Source organism: Apteryx mantelli, chromosome 1 (assembly GCF_036417845.1).
Source record: "Apteryx mantelli isolate bAptMan1 chromosome 1, bAptMan1.hap1, whole genome shotgun sequence".
Taxonomy (NCBI): Eukaryota; Metazoa; Chordata; class Aves; order Apterygiformes; family Apterygidae; genus Apteryx; species Apteryx mantelli.
In genome coordinates, this window is record NC_089978.1 from 137422221 (window position 1) to 137442581 (window position 20361).

Genomic DNA, 20361 nt, shown 5'->3' on the forward strand with positions numbered 1-20361 from the left:
ATTAAATGTTACTTAATTACAGCTAATAACCCAGGGGGGATAAATGGGATAAATACTGTTGTGCATAACATTGAATGGAAAAGTCATGATTTATCACATTTTACTATAAATAATTTATGGGAAAAACAACAATAACAAAATGGGCATACTTAAGCAGGGATCTGGTCAAAATATTGTTCTTAAGAACACTGAAAAAAAAAGAAAGTGATATTAAGATGAGCAACATTAAAAGTGCTAGAAGTATAAGCTAAATACTGAGTCTGACACTGTATAATCCCCTGCTGTGTTTCTCTGTCACAGAGACTGTCAGAGATTCAGTTTTTATATTCACAAGAGCATAAAGAATGGTTGTTGGGCTGTCCTGTGGTACTAATTGCTTTAGGACTGATTGATGTGTAGATCATTTAGAATCATAAGGATGATTACACTGAGGCTGAGATGAGGTGTTGCCAGCTGCTATGTATTTCTTGATTCAATGGTATCGTTCCTAGCTAAAGGCAGCCTAACTGATGGGAGAAACAGTCCTGACTTTTTCATTTGCCTATGAGAAAAATGTTATCTGGCTGCCTGACCCATTTCCTCATGCTTGTCCTAATTAAGGTTGCTACAGGGATGCAAGTAGACCTCTTTTCTTGATCCTCTTTCCAGCTACTTAGTTTACTCAGTTAGGACTGTGTGAGCAGGGAGATCAAGTAACAATTCAAATCTCAGTGAACTGCCTTCTTTCTCCCTGTCTATTCCTGTGAGGAGTAGGATTTTTTTATTTTTTTTCTCTCCCCTTGTACCGCCTGTCCTGGTTTGGACAAAGAGGAGATGGCCACCCAAACAGAAGGTGTGATGGTGAAGGCAGTGCTTCTCATGGGAGGTAAAGATGTTGAGCAGAAGCTGGAGGACAGGCAGCATCTGCAGGAGCAGTATTGTCAGCTTCAGGAACAGGACTGATCTGAAGCAAAATTAATTGCCAGGGAAAGAAGGGGAAAGGGCCAAACCCATTTTACTGAGAACAATTGAGAAAATGACCTATATTGTCATGTGCACATAAACACACAGAGATGAGGGGAGAGGAGAATGCAATAGTCAGTCCCCAAAACACATTCACACATTTCTTTCTTTGGAGTGGGGAAACTGGTGATATTAATATAGGGAAAGGAGGAATAACATTAACTTTTGGCTGTTTTGGTGGGGGCAGTGAAGTGGAGAATGGAGTATCTGACATTGTTTTGACTAAATGGCGCAGCATATGCTGGTTTTCTAGTAAATGTAATAACTGGGAAACGAGCATAGCTACAGCCTCTAGATAATAGAGGCCTCAGCCTCCTCACCAGGGTCCCTCCTCTGACAGCCCTTCCCATCTGCACAGGAGGAAATGCTTGAGAGTTACTAGTGTTTGGAAGGGGGAAGATGTGGGGGAGAGGGCTGTTCCTCCTCTCCCTTCGATGCCTGCAAGCATGACATGAGAAGCTGGGAGGATAATGGAGGGTCTGTGAAGTAGAGAAAGAAACTGGTAATAAGCAGCTTGTTCAAGAGAGAGCTGGGAATGAGTTAAATTTGAGGACACTGAGAAGAAAGACTTTGGGGAGGACAGCTAGAGAGAAAAGAGTGACAAAGAAAGTCATCTATAGGGGAGGGGAGAGAGCCTTTCAGGTGGAGAAAAGAGTAGAGGAGAAAAACGAGAAACGAAGAACAGTGTTTGAAGACTAGAAACAAGTCAAAATGACCTAGAATAAAAAAGACAGAGAATGAGTGATATAGGTACTTATTGCTTTTCTTTAGAAGATTGCTTTTCCTGGGAGAAAGGAATGTGTTTAGGGAGCTTTCTGAAGCTGCAGTGAAGCAAGAGGATAGTCTCAGAGTGTAAAGAGGAATGACTCATCCTAAACCTCTTGGGTCAAGATTACTGTGGGAGAAGAACATGTGATTCACTGGAGCTCAGGGACAAGTGCCTCACCTGTGTGGCTGAATCCCTTTCTGAGTAACAGTAATTTTTCTACAGAAAATACTGTTGATCCTTTGAAATCAGGCTCCATATAGGTGAATTGTGATATTTCCAGAATGGTGGAAATGTCTCATAATACTGAATATTTGAGCATATAGGATCATGGTTTTTTGCTACTGCATTATATTCTCAGATAAACAAGAATGTACATTAAAAATCACCACTTGTGTGAAAGATTTTGTGCAGGGAAGGCAGTCAGTACTTTAAACACCATTAAACATCTTAAAGTAGTGTTGTGACCTGTAGGGGCTTTAAACATTTCCTGGGAAGTGTGGAACAAATGGGAGCACAAGGGTAGCTTTTTCATTTTGTATTTCTGTGTGGTTATATAGGGGAGGAGATTCAGGAGCATTTTCACACAGTATTTTCTATGGTAAACCGAATATGGCATGTTCTTACATGTTTGTTTTTGTGAGTTTTTGCCACATTTTCTCATTGCAGGCTTTTCTACAATTGTGTAATTGATTTGTTGTTGTTGCTGTTGTTTTTGATGCTGACACCAAAACTAACAAGGGAAAATATGTTTTGGGTCAACCCAAAACCAAATATATTTCTGTAATGTACAAGGGGATCAGAAAAGAGAACCCAATTATTTCATTCATTCTGAAACAAACTATTCCATTTTTCAGGCAGTGCTGCTCAGAGCAGTAGGCACTCAGAAGGAGACTTGTGCACTTTTCCTGAGATCAGGAGAGGATGTTGGTGCTCCCTCCCACACCTTAATGATTTCGGTGGTTGTCTGTGATTGAAGATGTTTTAGTTCCAGTGCCTTCCCTGCCTGATTTGGATAGGAGTTCAAGGAAAGGGCTCTGATTTGCCAGAAGAAATCTCTTGCCCCTGGGATAGAAATTTATTTTCCTTATCTAACCAACCTGGGTAATATTTAAGACACCATTCAAAGGGGAATTGCTTCCACATCAGAGAGACATATTTCTTGCACCCCTCCTCCATCCCCCTCAGTGCACCTGCGGGTTAGTGGTCACCTGCTAGAGAGTTCCCTGAGAGGTTCAAAGACTTGGATTACATCCCACCCTGGAAGAGGATGGGGGAAATTTTACTTGAGTCTCCAACGTTCCAGATGAGTGTCATCAAACCATAGCATGCAGGTGGATGATGCCATCTTCTACTGATTTTGTAGAAGAATTCAGAACATCTAAATTAGCAGCTCAAATAACTACAGAAGCACAGATCACTGACTCGTTCATTAGGAATGCATCTAGTGACTGGTCCATCTACTGACTGATGTGCAGAGGATCTAGACTCTTCTGGTAGGCACCCTAAGTCAGCTCACCGAAACAAGCAGGTTGAATACACCTCCAAAAAATCCCTTTGTGAATCTAATCTTATGAATAAGCCATGCCATCTTGAAATGACATAATAAAACATTTGGACAATTAAACATTATTGCTCATTTTTTTCTCAAATTTCTTAGGCTGAAATTATTTCCTGAATTCACAGATATTTTCAGGCTCACAGAAATGCACTTTATATAAATAAATGATGTGCAAAAGTAAACTAAATTTTAAAAAGAAATGAAACCTCAATTTTTCTACTTCCATATTGCTAGCTTGAACAAAAGCCTCCCCACTTCCTGCCTTACACTGACTATTTTTCTCTTTTTTAGTGATCAGTTTGTGAGATTAGAGACATATCCTGGAACTTCTGAGAGCGGTGACTGCTTGTGTAATAAGCCTTTTTGCTCCCAAGGAGCTATTACATGATAAAACATCATTCAGTGTATGGACAGAAGATGTCAGGCCTTGTAGAGCTAAATGTAAAATCTGAATAGGAAAAGTCTGAACAATTTTGTCTGTCTTTTTATACCCAGTTACTTTCAAAGACCTTTTTAGAAAGGTTTTGGATTTACACTTTAGCTAAGGGCATGCAGCTTTCATAACTTTTTATTAACAGAGAAGCCAACCCATTCTGCCACCTGATCTCTCACTCTCTAGGCATATTTTATGCAGTCCATTTAAAAATCTTTTTTTAAGAGTGGTAAATTGATTTAAACTGTCATAAATGTCATGTAGTCATTCTAGTTACATAACTCTTATTTTCTGTGTATTGTGATTTTAAATTGCTTTGCGTTAAGCATTTTTTAGAGACAACCATCTTGTGTTTCTCTGAGTGAGGACTGTGCATGCATGCCTGTTCATGCAGAGTTTCTACTTTTGTTACTTTTTTTGCTGCTTTGAACAAGGTAAATCTTTGCTTTTTATATATAGGAATACTTGATGCTGTGTTACTGTCAAAAGGTGACATGGAAAAAAATGGAACTAAGTCTTTGGGATGAATGAGTGACATCTTGGCTTCACAGACCTGATCCTACAACTGCTATTGAAGCAGATAGCTTTACTCATGTGAGTAGTTCCCTGTGAGGAGGATTTCTCCACATGGGAGGAATTTCAGAGTTTTCATATGTTCTTGAAGGCCATGGATTCTTAGACTGAGCTTGTGAACAGTGAGCTGTGGCCCTTCTGTCTTATATGTAGAACAGGGTCCAAGTTAAGCTCTGGCTGCAGATGGAACATGTTGGGGCTGGGAGAGCACAATAACATTCTGGATAAGGCTATGAATCAGGAGACTACACAAATAAGTAAGGGTCCAATTCTGATCTCATGCTCTGAAGTAAATTAGAATTATTCCATCCCAGCCAACCAAATCAGAAACTGATGCTTCAGCCTTTTTACTGCAAACAGAATTAATTTACCTCTTCTCCTCAGTATCTTTCCATCAGTAATTTTCAACCTCTATTTACAAGAAGTTAGTACAATTAAAATGCATATCTAAACACAACTTTATCCAGTGTTTTCACATTTATAATTTGTGAGAGTCTGAAGTTACAGTTTCACTACAATGGTAGCCAGATGAGTATAAAGTCACAGGAGCATCTTGTATTTGGGTATTCCATAAGTGATCAGGGCATTAACACTCATGTTTAGCTCAGCTGATGGTATTTGGCATTTGCAACACATTAGTACTGGCTATTTAAAAAACACATGTATAGTTTTCATAGTGTGATAGCATTCTATGATGATGGCTTCTGCAGCTGGTTAGAAGCACACAAAGATAGTAGTAAAGCAAAAGCAGTAGGTCTCCAAAGAATGCTACAGTTAGATGTAAACGTTCATAATTAGGTATATTTGGAATTACCAAACCTTTATTAAACAGGCATTGGTCACCACTTGCTTTGGATCTACTATGTCCACCAAAGGCTCCTTCATGGCAACATCCCTAATACAGGTCATGTCAAAGCCGTACACATTCTCCCACCCTGTCAATGCAAATGGATGTGTCAAAGATAAGTAGTAATAATAAAATGTTTTTTCATTTTTCAAAGCATCTTCCATTTGAAAGTATTTCTACCATCAGCTAACTTTCAGCTCTCCTCTTCAACCCTTTGCTCCCTGTCCCAGTGGCTTGTGTTACCATTGCCATTTTACAGGTGAAGCAATTGTGGCAAAATGACCTATCAATTTATATCTTTTCACAAGTAAGTGGCCCTTGCTTTTTGGTCTCAGGTTTTGGGTGACCCCCAAAACTGTGTTCTGTGAAATTTGTGGATGATTTTCAGGGATTTAGACATTTGAGAGTATTGCCCAGAATCATACCATACTTCATATTGAGACTTGGGAATAGCCATCAGGAGTATTCTGCTCTTTCATATCCATTCTGGATAATATTTCCTTTTTTTGTAGGTATTTGTTGGATCAGCCATTTGTTTGCATGCTCTATTATTTAAGTAGCCTTAGTTTCATCAAGAGAGCTACTGGGTGGAGTAGAATTACAGATCTGTTTAAGTATTTGGGGAATCAAGCCCTTAATCTGCATGTACATCATGACAAAATGCAAAATATCCTCCTTCTAAATGATTTAAGAGCCGTGCTGATCTTCTATACTTGAGCTATTCTTATTATTGCACGAAGAAATGCCTCTTGTCTTGCTGAGTTTTCTTTCTTGAACAAATGGTCCTGTGGGGAAAAGTACACTGGCTCTGCTGCTAAGATTGTTAAAAAAATAAAAACAAAAGCCTCCAAAAAAATGAAATCTTTTTATGGTCTTGTGAATCATACAAGTCAAGTTCCATTTCAAATAGTGCTCTATATGAAAATGTGAACTGAAAGTCGCAAACATTGCTGTGGCCTACAGCCTGTGCTGAATAGAAGAACATTTAGAAAAATGCTGTGAACACTTAAAAAAACAAGCAACTGATAAACAGCAATAGTGAGCAAATTTAAAATATCTTTTTTTTTCAGAGCATAGGTTTTGAGCTACTGGTGTTCCCAGTGGGATATGAACAAAAAGGTAATATAACCAATATGAGCATATTTCTAAATTGCAACAAATATAGAAACGAATGGTTCTTTTATGTGTTATCTTTTTATTGGGCTGTCAGTTTCTCAGCTTTTAAGGGGAGCTGATGATCAAAACATTAGTTCCTGGCATTATGAGTATATGGGAACTTCAGATTATTTTACTCAGAAAAGATTAAAGAGGAAAGAATTTTTTAACAGAGTTGTTGAGATCTCATTTATTCGACGGAATACCTTGGTCCCTGTTAGACAGAGACCTGATGCAGGAATTATGAGATAAAATTATACATTTTGCATTTTGTAGGAAATTAGACTAAATGACTATAGTAGTCCTCTGAGGCAGTAAAAAAGTTTGAAAAAATCAGAAGTCAGATTTTTTTTTAGAAGCCTCATATTTCATTAATTCTTAACCAGTCTGGTGGTTCTTGAGTGCCCTATGAAATGCTTGGCCCTGCATTTCATGTGAAGGCAAGACTCGAAAGAAGATCAAAAAGAAAGACGAAAAATTGACATGTAAGGAGACACTATCAAGAAGTTATAAACTGAAAAGAGAGACAAGTTAGGGAGTGAGACAGAAATAACTAAAGAAGATAAAGAGTAAATGCTGGAGGTATAAAAAGTGAAGGGTGAATGAGAGCTGAAATCAGACAAGAAAGTGTCTTGAAGAAAAACAACATTTTAGAAGACAAAAAGAATCTGAAACATATTTTAAAAGGATGAAAAAGTGAACGGGTGGGAAAAAAGGTGGCTTGTCTGTGAGAAAAGAAAAAGGCTCAAGGTCTAGAAAGGAAGCAGGACAAAAGAAAGAAGAATGTATATGGGAATTTTTTAGGTCAAAATGGCCTTGATCCTTTTACAGAAAGAGTGCCTCATACATCCTTTTGAATCTGTGATTTTTTAAAGGAATTTAGCTATCAAGGTCCCAATAAAACTGACAAAAGAATTTAGGCTGTGCTTAGGGAGGAATTGACATAATTCTCTCTGACACTTATAGATACTTTTTGTCACTGCCCCACCACACTGGGTTTGCTTTTGACCCAAGGTGGCTCTGGCACATGCATTGGCAGTTCTGTGTAGCCCGTGTTTGTAAGGAGGAAAAGGTACATGAACATTGTCAGTGAATTTGATTAGAGAAGCACTAAGCTTTCTTTCCTGAGAGGAAATGAGAGGAAAAGGAAGAGAAGTTATGTATTTTTATCTATAGGTTGGCTGAAACCACTTATCCAAGCTTTTGCATGTATCTTTAATTAATAAAGCTGCTTCAGAATTTTGTGAGAATGATTTTTTTTCCCTAACAAAAAATGCCTTTAAGTCAAATTGACCAGTTCTAAAAAGCAAATAAAAAAAAGCAAAAATAAAAAAGTGAAGTAATGTAGAACTTGTTCATTTTATCAAGAATATTATGACCAAATAAATTCAGAACTTGGGGAATCTGAGGGACAACAAGTTGAACATAAGCTGGCAGTAATACCATGTGGTGATGAGGGTGAACCACATACTGATATATGAGGAGGGTCTCAGAAAACTGGATTTGCTTAGTCTGGGGCAGCAAAGGATTAAGAGGGGATCTAATTGCTGTCTGCCCTATCTTAAGAGAAGAAAAAGCCAGACTCCTTTCAGATATGACAAAGGACAATGGATGCAAGTTTCAGCAAGAAAAATTCTGATTGGATGTTTAGAAAAGTGTTTCCTCCTAAGGGTGGTTCAGCATTCGAACAAGTGTCCAGAGAGCCTTTGGAATCTCCATCTTTGGACTCTGCAGGGCAGGGCCCTGAGTGACCTAATCTAACTCTGAAATCTGCCCTACTTTGAGCAGGAGGCTTGACTAGATGACCTCCAGAGATCACTTCCAACAAAAATTATTCTTTGAAACTTCAAGGAAAAAACATTTTAAATGTAAAGGAAAAGTCAATTTTGTATGTCTGAATTTAAAAAAAATAATAATTCCTTTCCCATCAAAGAAAAATGAAAAACTCTGATCCTTATTTTTTGTTTAAAAAGTCTCACTTAAATTTAAATACAAAGTTAGAAAAGCATTACATTTGTTTTTTCTTCTTGACAAATGTATTAGTGAGATATAAGTTCTTATAGTCTTATTTCTTAACCTTTACAATTCATTTGCATTTCATTAATTTTTCTCTTGTTCTCGTTAATTTAAAAACAAAAAATAGCACCCAAATGCCAAGAGAATATTACAGATTTTAATGGCAGTTATGTGCGATAATGTATTTATCAAAGCAACAACAAAACTAAATCTCCTAAAATCCACATTTTTAAATAGGGGTAGAGATACCGCTATAACTTTAAGGAAAGTCTAGAATGTTTTATTCATGCATCTTTCCCTTATGCATTTTAAATTACTGTAAGTTTCCTGAATTAATCTCCAGACTATAGTTTTCTTAGTGTTCACGTGTGTGTTGTAATTCTGGCCTGGCCAACATGATTTCTTGTTTCTTTGCAAAGCTTTGCCAAACAAGAACTTACAGCAGGCTACTACATATCAAATATTTATAAGGAAATGACAATAGAAGAGGATTATTATTAGGCATGTACTTACAGTGAATTTTGAAGTCCTTGTACTGTCTGTCTTCTATTGCTACCACGTACAAAGCAGCTCGGTCAGGAAACATTAGCCCTCCAGGTTTCTGTTGATGAATTGTGGGGAAATGGATCTCGTAATCTATTCACCTGACAAAGATATCACATTTTGAACTGCACGTACAAAAAACAGACAAGCACCCCTTGCATGCCTTTGTTGTTTTCCTTCAGATTGTCATATCAGCTTTAATAATTCTGCAATTCTTGCAGCCTGTGGCAATGTCATAGATAAATAATGTCTATATGAATTGCACCAACAATAATTCAAAAGCATAGATTTTTTTAAATTACAGGTCTCCCATATCACTGAGATTCCCTTTGTTAGTCTTTCCGTTAAAGCCTAAGAAATGGCACTTGGAGGTATGTCTTTTTTATGGTGACAGTAGGAGAGGGAAGGCTTGTAGTTAGAAAATAAATGATGTTTGCTCCAGCAAGGAGTATGACATGCAGAGCACCTACCAGCCACTTGTCTCGTGCGAAGATGACTGTGTTTAACATTGACTCATAGAAAAGACAGTAACCCATCCACTCGCTGATGATGATGTCTACTTTATCCACAGGTAATTCAACTTCTTCCACTTTACCTTTAAATATTGTGATTACTGAAAGAAGAATCCAAAGAAATATGTTTCACATGATAAAACACCTGACTAGAAGTTCCTTACTGGTGAATGTCAGGCTGACCCTTCTTTGCAATATGATTCTCTTCTTGACCCCCTACAGATGAGGCATGACCCCACACGAGTCAATGAATTTTTGACTACTTTAAAATTTTCTGCGCTGAGTGTAATATTGCATCAGTATAAAAGAAAACAAAGTAAAACCCATATATCAAAAACAACAAGCCTTACCTGGTTACCTGCAGGATCTCATTTTACCTGCACCTTAGAATTTGGAAATTTGTAGGTCATTGACCAAGAAATGCAAAGAATCCACCTAGAATCCTTTAAACACCCTTTATCATAAATGTAGGGTTACATACAATAGTAGAGATTTATGGAACTAGGATCTAATTCTCATCTGCTTTTCAAACACATCATGCTGGTTTCACAAAGAGGAGACAGAGACCAATTTTTCTATAAATTCTGACTCAACTGAGAAAGGCAGTTCTAGCTTGACAGTATACGAACATGAAAGTCTGTACAAACATGGTTGTCTTATGAAAAATCATTTGTCATTCCTTTCTGCTTCATGATTAAATCCCTCATAACATACTGGCATTCTCATTCTGAATCTTCTATCCAGTTTAGATTTGGATGGCTTTCCACAGTTATCTAAAGTGATTGCTGTAAAATGTTCTTGTCAGGTATGTCAGCTCATTAGTTCAATATAGCTTAAAAAGGTTGCTAGAAGTTTTGTGTGGCAGTATACCAGACCCTCAGAGATGACATACAATATAGTTCATTAAATGCTATGCTATACATATGGCAATGCTATACACTACTTACAGGGGAAGGATGGGACAGCAAAAGCAGGTCAACAAGCAATGAACAGAACTGGTTGATACTAGAATAGATAATTTGCTTAAAGGAAAATGAAAGGCTGGTTCAAATGTAGTTCAGCTGTAACAATTATTTCCTTTCAGGATCACTATGCAATTTACCAGTCATTCTTGTAATTTTTTGTATGTATTTCCTATTTAAAAATAATTAAATATTATAAATAAATATTAAATATAGTATAAATATTAAATATATTTAGTATATATATTAAATAGTATTGAGAGAATGATCCTTCAATAACCCTCACTCTAACAAAACCAAAAATCAACAGAAGTTTTGCTTGAGAGTACAATGTTTGGTATAAAATCAAGAACATTTTCAGCTGCACATTCTCCAGGGAATTGTCACTGTGGACTTCTAAATTAACTATTAATTCTAACAATGGTTCCTGCACCTATAACAATTCCTCAACCAGGTTGGAGAGTGCTGGAAATACAAACTAATATGAATGGTTTTCCAGTATGTTGTTTGTGCAGCTATTTCACGCAGGGCTATACTGGGAACCTACCTGCTCTGCACCAAGAATGCAGGTTAATCAAGCTGAAGTGTTAACATTCTTTTAATGCCTTCTCCCTTTTGTGGCAGGAAAGTATTTTCAAGTCCTTTGCTTCCTCCTTTCTCTGAACCAAAATTTGCATACACTGGCTGGCCACTTATATGTCACTGTTATGTTCCTTCTGTTTCCTTCACACCATTTGAATATTGCTGCATGAGAAATCCTCCCCCCAAGAAGCTACTTGGTGGTCAGAAGCTTTAAGTGATAACAGTAAAAATTAGGGCAGATCTAGAACAGAACAGAAATCCAGTCCTGCACATGTGCTAGCACAGCGTCAGTGCAGACAGAGTGGGGTGGCACAGGATGTAGCCTAGCCAGTTAGGATCTGCCTTGCTCTGCAGCAAAGACAAGCTCTTTACAATGAGCATCTTGAAACTGGAACTAGCTCACAGCCTCAGTTAAAAAAGCTTGATTTCTTCAGGGTGTTACAAAGATATCTTATGTGCTGTGGCTAGGGGGAGAACTGAAGAGATGATAAAATAGAACTGGTTGGAGATTTTTTTGTTAACAGCTTTCAGTAGGCTTTAAGAAAAATTTTTTTTAATTGAAATGTTTCCAAATCCCTGGAAATTTCAACAGTTTTCCTTTCAAGGAAGAAAAGTGTTTCAATGACACTGTCATTTTAGAATTGAAAGTTTTGATATATATGTGTGTGTGTGTATTTCAATATGGCTTTTTGAAAAAAATATTTTTTAGTTTTTTAGAAGTTGTAATCATAAGAAACTCCCAGTTAATGATAAATCTTTATGGACTTGGAATACTTTTTGCTCAGAACCTCATTTCAGTTTGAATTTAAGAGTATGTGTGTATATGTGTGTGTATTGATTCTGTTTAAGAGATGAGGTGGAAAAGAAATGGCAGAGTTTCTTTGAAAAGGCAGTTCTGATGCCTGTTCAGCTCTAATATGCTATCTGCTTTGCTAAATTAAACTAGCAGCTGATGAGTTCCATTTACTTCTGTTGCCTGTAAGCCTAGAAGAAACTTCTGTGAGCAGTTGTTGGGTGTCTAGAATGAGGTATTGTTTTAGTTTTATATTTACATAAATAATACAAACTCACCATTTACATGTAAACTACACAACATAAATTAAGCAGAAAAAGCAAAAAACAGTTAGCATCCCTTTCTCCTGAAGAAATTATACTTATGCATGTCTTACTGTTGTCCAAGTGGTTGGCCTTGATGATTTTTTCTGAGTAATCAGATATGCTTGAGCATTCAATCTAGGAAGAAAAAAAGAAAAACAGGAGGATCAGTAGTTGTGTGTTACAGACATCAAATATCTGAATAGAAACAAATTCTATTAAAGGCAGCAAACACTGTATGGAATATGTGTGCAGTATCATATTTAAACTGAAGCCTGTGTATGAGCTAAACTGGCTCATACAGAAAGGTTTGTTACTAAAACGGTTCAAATGTGGAAAGAAGAGGTCCTAATTATATACTTACATACAAAATTACATACTTTATTAACCATATTAATTTATTCCTGCTATCTCAGAGTATTGCTCCCCTTCCCCCCAAAACTGCTGAAGCGAATAGATTAGCATGATGCTGCATTTCCTCACCTACTTTAAAACAAAATGCATCCCAACTCTGTGAATTATGCTAAACTTCAAATCATGCCAATTCTGGTCCTTTTCAAAAAACTATTGTTTTTCTCCATGAGAGTCTATCATTTTTGGCAATGCATGCTATCGAAAAAGAGTTAAGAAATTTTTAACATAAAAAATTTCTGAAGTTATTGTATTTCCAAAAACATCCAGATCTGCATCTGTCTTTTCCGATGACAAATGTTGTATCACTTTCTATGTTTCATTCAAAGATCCAGAATCTAATTTGGCTGTCACATTGGTTTTATAAACATTTCATGCTATTGGGTCTGTTTTTTCTTTTGCAAATACTTTATATTTAAATCTGGACCATTAAATCAGAGGTGAATCAGGTCCACTAACCTCAGCAGAGTAATCACCAGTATTCCTGTGGTGGAAAGGTGTCTAAGACTGTATCTGTGTGGTCAGGAAGCTGTGCTCTGAAGCACATGCTCACTAGGTCCTCCAGTTCTTAAGATCAGGGGATTTCCTGGAGCATGCTGTAGCTCCCTTCCAGAAACCCAAGCATGGGTAAGGATGGAGCTCAGCTGAACCTCATCATAACATGGACTCAAGACAAAGTGAGTTATACACCCAGACTCAGGAACTGACAAGTGTTCCTGGGTCTCGTGATATAGACATGCACATAGTTTATTGGGAGGTATGAAACAGTGACCAGACCTTTGGTAGAATCATAGACATGCTCTGTATGCCTGAAGAACTTGAGCAGGCGCATATGTGGCTTCCTCTTAGTTTTCTGTCTCCTGCAGGAGTCCTGCCCTTGCTTGTCCTTCAGTCTCCCCACAAATATGAGAACAATTGGAAAGTGGTTCCCAAAGTACAGTGGAGCGTAGCATAAGCCTCAGCCCCTGCACTTCTGTTCAAGAATGGAGACTGCTTTTAAACCCTTCCTCTAGAGCAAATTCTACATGGGGATCAGGCATAGGCAGTCAACCAATGCAAACTATGAAGAACAGTGTTTTGCAGATACAAGGGTATCTGCTTTGGTTAAGTTCTCTCTTCTGTGTTAACCTGGGAACTGTACTTAAGTTCTCCAGTTCTACGGTAAGATATTCAAAGTTTTCCCACAACCCTTCAATCTGACTGTCTTTCATAAATATAAGCAGCTAATACTTGCTGACACCTCTTACAGGGTCTTCAGTGCTCTCCAGTAGAACTGATAAGTTATTCAGGAGAAAGGCCTTCTTCAGGTTAGAAACTCTGCAACCTTTCTTCTGAAGTTGTTGATTATTCAACAGTTACCAAATCTGATGTTGGAATGCTACTTTGCTGTCACATACAGACAATCAGCTAAGAAATGGGACATTATGAAAATGAGAGAGCAACCTTGATCAGGCCAAATGTTATATTTAGAATAAGATTTCTTTAGGTAGAAAGGACCTTGAACTAAACCATATAGACCATCCCCCAACATTATAGCAGGATTACATTAACTAGCCATCTCCCCAGTCAGCTTTCTTCATTGTCTTATCAGTCTAAGAGTCGTAATAATACTTGCAATATTTTACTTAATTTCTGTATGAGGCAACTACAGGATACACACTTATTTTAAAATTCACAGTGTCAGAAAAGTGTATACAGGCAAATTAATGCCAATGAGTTAACATGTCAAATGACTATATTGGAAAAAGAGCATTTGTTCAGAGAGGCAAGAACCTTGATTATGTTTAGTTCAGATTTCTACTATAGTGTGTTTAATTGGTTTCTGTTTTGTGTCAGTACTTAGAAGGACTGACAGAAACATATGTGTTGAAATCAGTGTGTGCACATAGAATATCACAAAAGAGGACGAGAAGAATCAGCATCACACTTTAAATCACTGATTTATTTTCACTTTTAAAAGGGATTAGATCTCATATGGCAGATAATCCTTTGCTTCTTACCCATGTTGAAGAGTACGAATTTTGGGATTTTTGCTGTCTTTATCTTCGTTATATTCCTGGACATTTCTATTTCTTGCATAACTGGATAGGTCTAATCTAAATCACGTATTTTCACCACATTTCTCCACCCTCTCTGGTTTTCATTAAAAGCTTTAATCTTTTACTAAGAAAAGAATTACAGTGTCTTCTGGTTTTAGATTTGCCCTTAACTTTGTTAAAACCTGAGCTCTAGCATAAGTGATTTTTGCCTATATTTGCAAAGACCTTTTGACATCTCTTAGAGAAATGCTGCTCTCCCTTAATCTCTCTGATTTTTGTGCCCTTTCAAAATCATGAAGCCAAATGTTGTTGGTAATTACCTAATCAATTCCTAATTTACCTCTTCCAGCTATGGCATTAAACTGTCAATAATACTTAATATAACCCTTTTCTCCCTAATTCCTGTGTATTTAATTTGTCCTCTAAAAGCCAGACTGTGCTTGCTGTGTTTTTCTGGGTCTTTTTCTGATACAGTCACCACCTACTGCATTCCCAGATTTCCTTTTCCCTTTGGCTGGGTCCTCATCACTTCCTTATCATCCAGTTCAACTACCATCTTCCATATATCTTCATGTCATGTGTCTGTTTAATTCCTGCTTACTTATACTGTCTTGTTTATCTGAAAGTAGCATAGAATTCAGATAGTTCTACTGAAGGGACTAGCCTGAATTTTGTAGAACTAAATGCAGTAGATGAGCTGAGGTTTCAAGGGATAAATTCTCAAGGATAGGATAGATTTTCATGGGATAGGATTTCAAGGTTTTCAAGGGATTCAAGAAGTTTCACCCCAACAGTGGTGTGGCATTGGAACAGCCTGAGAAAGGATTTGGAGTTTCCAGCCTTGGAGGTTTTCAAAAGTGAACTGGACAAAGGCCCTGAGCAACCTGTTTTAGCTTTAAAGTCAACCCTGTTTTGAGCAGGAGGTTGGATTAGAGACTTTCAGATGTCTCCCAACCAATTCTATGATTTGTACTTGAAGATCTAGAGATGATTCTAGCAATTGGTTGAGTAGCCGCAAGAAATAATTTCCAAAAGTGAGTGGGAGGGGATGAGGAGAACCAGACAGGGTAATGGATGAAATTTGACCCTGAAGAATGAGGAAGAAAAGAATGATTTCAGTGGCAATGTAGTCAGAAAATCAACACTGTGCATTTGTCAACAGTTCCCACATCATACTATTGAAATATCACATCTAAGTGTAGAGAAGAAACTGGGACATCTCAGCTCTGTGTAATAACTCTTGTCAAATGTTTTCTTTTTAATAGGAACACAGAGTTCTGTTGGAACTCTTTGCCACTGCTGTAGGATCATAGAGTTCAATTTGAACCTGACTGTAAAATTGCCACTGCCAGATCTCTGAGATGCCTGCTGTTCCAGTGCAAGATACAATTCTGCAGCTTGCTGTGTGACAGAGTTCATGATGAGGTAGCTCATGTGAGAAGAAGATTGAAACTCTTAGGATGTAGCAGAGGAGTTTCCCAAACAGTCAAGTCCCTCTGAGTGCGAGGTTTTCCTAGATGGCACACACCCTATCTTTAGTGCTGAATGGTCCATGGGTAAGCTGACCCTGATGTGGCACTGAGATTTATAAATGCTTGAGATAGAACCCTAAGTATAAAGAAGTCCAAAAAAAAAATAATAATAAAAAGCCTCCCCTGCAAATGCTCCAAACCAAAAAAATGTGGAAAAGTATTCACTTTTATTTTTCTGGGTGAATTTTCTGCTAGTTTAGCATGCTGAGCTGTCTCACTGTAGAATCAGATAAGCACCAGTGCCAGCACATGGGAGGTATGAAGACCATGTGGCTGGGGATCTGGAAGATGGGAAGGTGGTAGCACTGCAGCACCATTTTGTGGTGTGGTTAATTTACTCTGTTACAGAACCGTAACACCTTTCACAGAATCACAGAATCGCTGAGGTTGGAAGGGACCTCTGGAGATCATCTAGTCCAACCCCCCTGCTCAAGCAGGGTCACCTAGAGCACATTGCACAGGACTGCATCCAGGCGCGTTTTGAATATCTCCAGAGAAGGAGACTCCACAACCTCTCGGGGCAACCTGTTCCAGTGCTCTGTCACCCTCACAGTGAAAAAGTTTTTCCTCATGTTCAGATGGAAGTGTCTGTGTTTCAGTTTGTGCCCATTGCCTCACATCCTGTCGCTCAGCACCACTGAAAAGAGTCTGGTCCCATCCTCTCGACACCCTCCCTTCAGATACTTGTACACATTGATAAGATCTCCTCTGAGCCTTCTCTTCTCTAGGTTAAACAGGCCCAGCTCTCTCAGCCTTTCCTCATAAGAGAGATGCTCCAGTCCCCTAATCATCTTTGTAGCCCTTCGCTGGACTTGCTCCAGTAGTGCCACATCCCTCTTGTACTGGGGAGCCCAGAACTGGACGCAGTACTCCAGATGTGGCCTCACCAGGGCTGAGTAGAGGGGCAGGATCACCTCCCTCGACCTGCTGGCAACACTCTTCCTGATGCACCCCAGGATACCACTGGCCTTCTTGGCCACAAGGGCACCTTGCTGCCTCATGCTTAACTTGGTGTCCAGCAGCACTCCCAGGTCCTTCTTTGCAGAGCTGCTTTCCAGCAGGTCAACCCCCAACCTGTCCTGGTGCAGGGGGTTATTCCTCCCTAGGTGCAGGACCCTGCACTTGCCTTTGCATGACACCTTTGCATGAGGTCTGCATCAGGGAAGGCTCCAGGTTAATTCTCCATAAGGTTTTGAGATAATAAATTGTGTACTTGGTTTACTAGAAATACATCTAGCTGCCAGTTCTGCACGGTAAGTCTCATGCTTAAACTTTTGCCAGCAGCTTCTGATTTTGGCTATCTGTACTTCCATGGTCTAGTCTGATAAGCAGATGAGGAACTCAGAATTAGCACTGGCTTTTGAAAATATGAGCCTGAGAATCAAGCTGGAGGCTTTGCATTTCATGCATCATCATCAGAAATAAAAATGCACAGTTCAGATACTCAGTGACATCTGTGTCTTCAACTGTATGGCTGTAGCCAACTGAGTTTTAGTAAACGTTGTTGATGAAGTACACAGAGGAATCAAACACAATTCCCTTTGTCTGAGCTGTGTTGGCTCTGCAGGGCAAACAGAAGTCAAAAGCAATAAGAATTTGTGTTTGTTATTTTAGAGCCAGTACAAATAACTCTGAATACACTGAAGGAGCAAATCTTTAGAATAAAATGCTATCCCTCTATAAGTTCTCTGTGAAGAACTGCACTTTAAGGTTCGTACAGCTCAATGTATTTAAGGTAATAATTTCCTCCCCTCTCTGAAAAGCATTGTTCTGTTCAGGTTCTCTGAATTGTAATGGACAGAGCATATTAAAGAAATTTGTTTCCAGGACCTCAAAGTTTCAGACCTTAAGAAGAATTAAAAACAGGCAAGATAGATAGTTCCTTTGACATCTCTGAATAGGTATGAGTCCTTTCTACATTTTTTTGCAGTCAAAATAAAATGCAAGTATGTCTACAGATCACCAAAGATTATACACAAAAAGAGAAATTAGTTCTTAATCTGGAAAAGACACTCTACTCCAGGTGATAGAAAACAACAGAACTCCACTGGAGTCACTGTGACTCGAGCCATACAAGAGCTTGGCTCCAGATCTAAGGAAGACTTTCAAATGAAGACGAGGAAGTCAGGGTGAATCACCAAGCCAAAACTCATTTTGCTTTTTTCCTTCTCAGGCAAAACACAACAAACAAAAACCAAAATATGAGGGAAAGTCTTCTTACCCCATATACCTTCTTGGCTCCTGCCTTTGCAGCAAACATGGAGAGGATTCCTGTGCCACTTCCAACATCCAGTACAATTTTATCTTTAAAAACATGCTTATTGTGATACATGGAGTTTCTATAGGTTAATGTGCGCACTTCATCCTTTAGCATTTCCTGTGGTGAAAAAAAAAGCAGTGTGCTCATTCTCAGTTCTTATATGCATTCAACATTGCTGCTGAATGCATTTCCCTGTTAAAATTATACATTCAAACATTATTAAAATCCCACCTGAAGAGTTATTCCAATTACTTTGGGGTGCACACATCAAATCAGCTCTAAAATGCAAACTACTTAGAATAGAAATATTAAGAATAAGCATGACTTCCTTCATAAGATTTTATTTCTCTAAGTATTAGTTCACTGTTACAAATGATAACAACAACAACAAAAAAAAGAATCTGACAGTACTGCTTTGAGCATGGATGGAAATCTCCTAAATCATGCAAAACCTAGCACCTCAGCTTTCTGAGATTCCTCTTTCAACAGAAAAAAATCACTCCCTTAAGCATTATAAAAAGGTGGGCTTGAAAACCTTGCCCAAAAGTGATGCAGTAAGTCCACAGTAGAGCTTGGAAACAGCATGCTCTTTCTGGACTCCATGCTACTCTCCTATTCATTTGTTTATACTATGAATTTCCAGAAGCCATTAATGTGTAACCTAGATCACTATCTCATTATTTTAAGCTGTCATTGTTAGGTGCTGATTTTTACTTCACTGTTAGCAGTGTATACATATTTCTTTACATTGACACCAAGCATTACAATAATCAGTAAAACTATCAACAGAAAGTGCTGAGGTCAAGATCTGGGCGCCATTTTTAAGAGAAATGTAGGCCATTCGGTACACACTGTAATATTTTTTCAAAATTCAACTGTTAGCTCTAGAGAGCTGAATTTTTGCTTGTACTACTGCCATCACTTCATAGTTTAAGCAGGCAGGCAAACGGCTCTTTGAAGTTCAGGATAAAAGGAATCAGCCCACTGCCCAGCAGATGGAAGCACTAGTGCACCAAATTGTTACATGTATCATCTGCTCATTTATTTGTTTTGGCAGGAGACTATACTCATAACTGTAGACGAATAAAGGACTATTTTATCATTATGAAGCATGGTTTGGTATCAGGCGAAGAAAGAGACAGAGAAATAGTCCAAGGCTAACCATGCGTTGTCCTAAGTAGGAGCTTCCCTGGGAATGTTTTCTGGTTCAATTTCCATTTCTCATGTTTCCATAGGATTGTTACTAACATCATGGCATCACTTACTATTGCCAAATGGCACACTATTAGAGCCTGCTTTTACAAAGCTACAATATTCCCTGATTACATAATCTGTTATTGAATCAGAGAATTGCTGAGATTAGAAGGGATCTCTGGAAATTATATAGTTCACGCCCCTGCCCCCACTCAAAGCAGGTTAAACTAGTGCGAGTTGCTCAGGAACTTATCCAGGCAGGTTTTGAATATCCAAGGATGGAGACTCTACAATCCATGTTTGACAAATTTCACAGTAAAAAAAGGGGGGGGGTTGTTAATGTTTAAAAGGAATTTCTGGTATATTTCTGGTATTCCAGTTTGTGCCCATTGCCTCTTGTTCTTTCACGGATACCACTGAGAAGAGTCTGGCTCCATCTTCTTTACTTCTTCACTCATCAGGAATTTATACACACTGGTAAGATCCTCCCTGAGCTGTCTCTTCTCAGGCTAAACAGTCCCAGTCCTCCAAGAATCACCTCATATGAGAGGTGCTCCAATACCTTAATCACCTTCTTAGGCCTTCACCGGACCTGCTTCAGTGTCTCTTGTGCTGGCAGCCCAGAACTGGACAAAGCACTCCAGGTGTGGTCTCATCAGTGCTGAATCACTTCCCTCAACCTGCTGGCAATACTCTTCCTAATGCAGACCAGGATGCTGTTGGCCTTTTTTTGCTGCAAGGGTGTATTGCTGACTCATGTTCAAATTGCTGTCCACCAGGACCCCTATGACCTTTTATGCAAAACTGATTTCTAGACAGTAGGTCCCCAGCATGTACTGGTACATAAGGTTATACTTCCCTAGGTGCAGGACTTTTTT

At 38.4% G+C, this 20361-nt stretch overlaps 1 protein-coding gene across 1 annotated transcript in view; it reads right to left on the minus strand.

Annotated features, from left to right (window-relative positions):
- Positions 1-20361, minus strand: part of PRMT8 (protein arginine methyltransferase 8) — a 76798-nt gene that overhangs the window by 13499 nt on the left and 42938 nt on the right. Inside the window, exons 3-7 of the mRNA XM_013956219.1 lie at positions 18251-18406; positions 12122-12185; positions 9367-9509; positions 8867-8954; positions 5155-5270 (exon numbers count right to left, since the gene is read on the minus strand). Coding sequence (XP_013811673.1) covers positions 5155-5270; positions 8867-8954; positions 9367-9509; positions 12122-12185; positions 18251-18406 — 567 coding nt within the window. The remainder of the gene's footprint in view (positions 1-5154; positions 5271-8866; positions 8955-9366; positions 9510-12121; positions 12186-18250; positions 18407-20361) is intronic.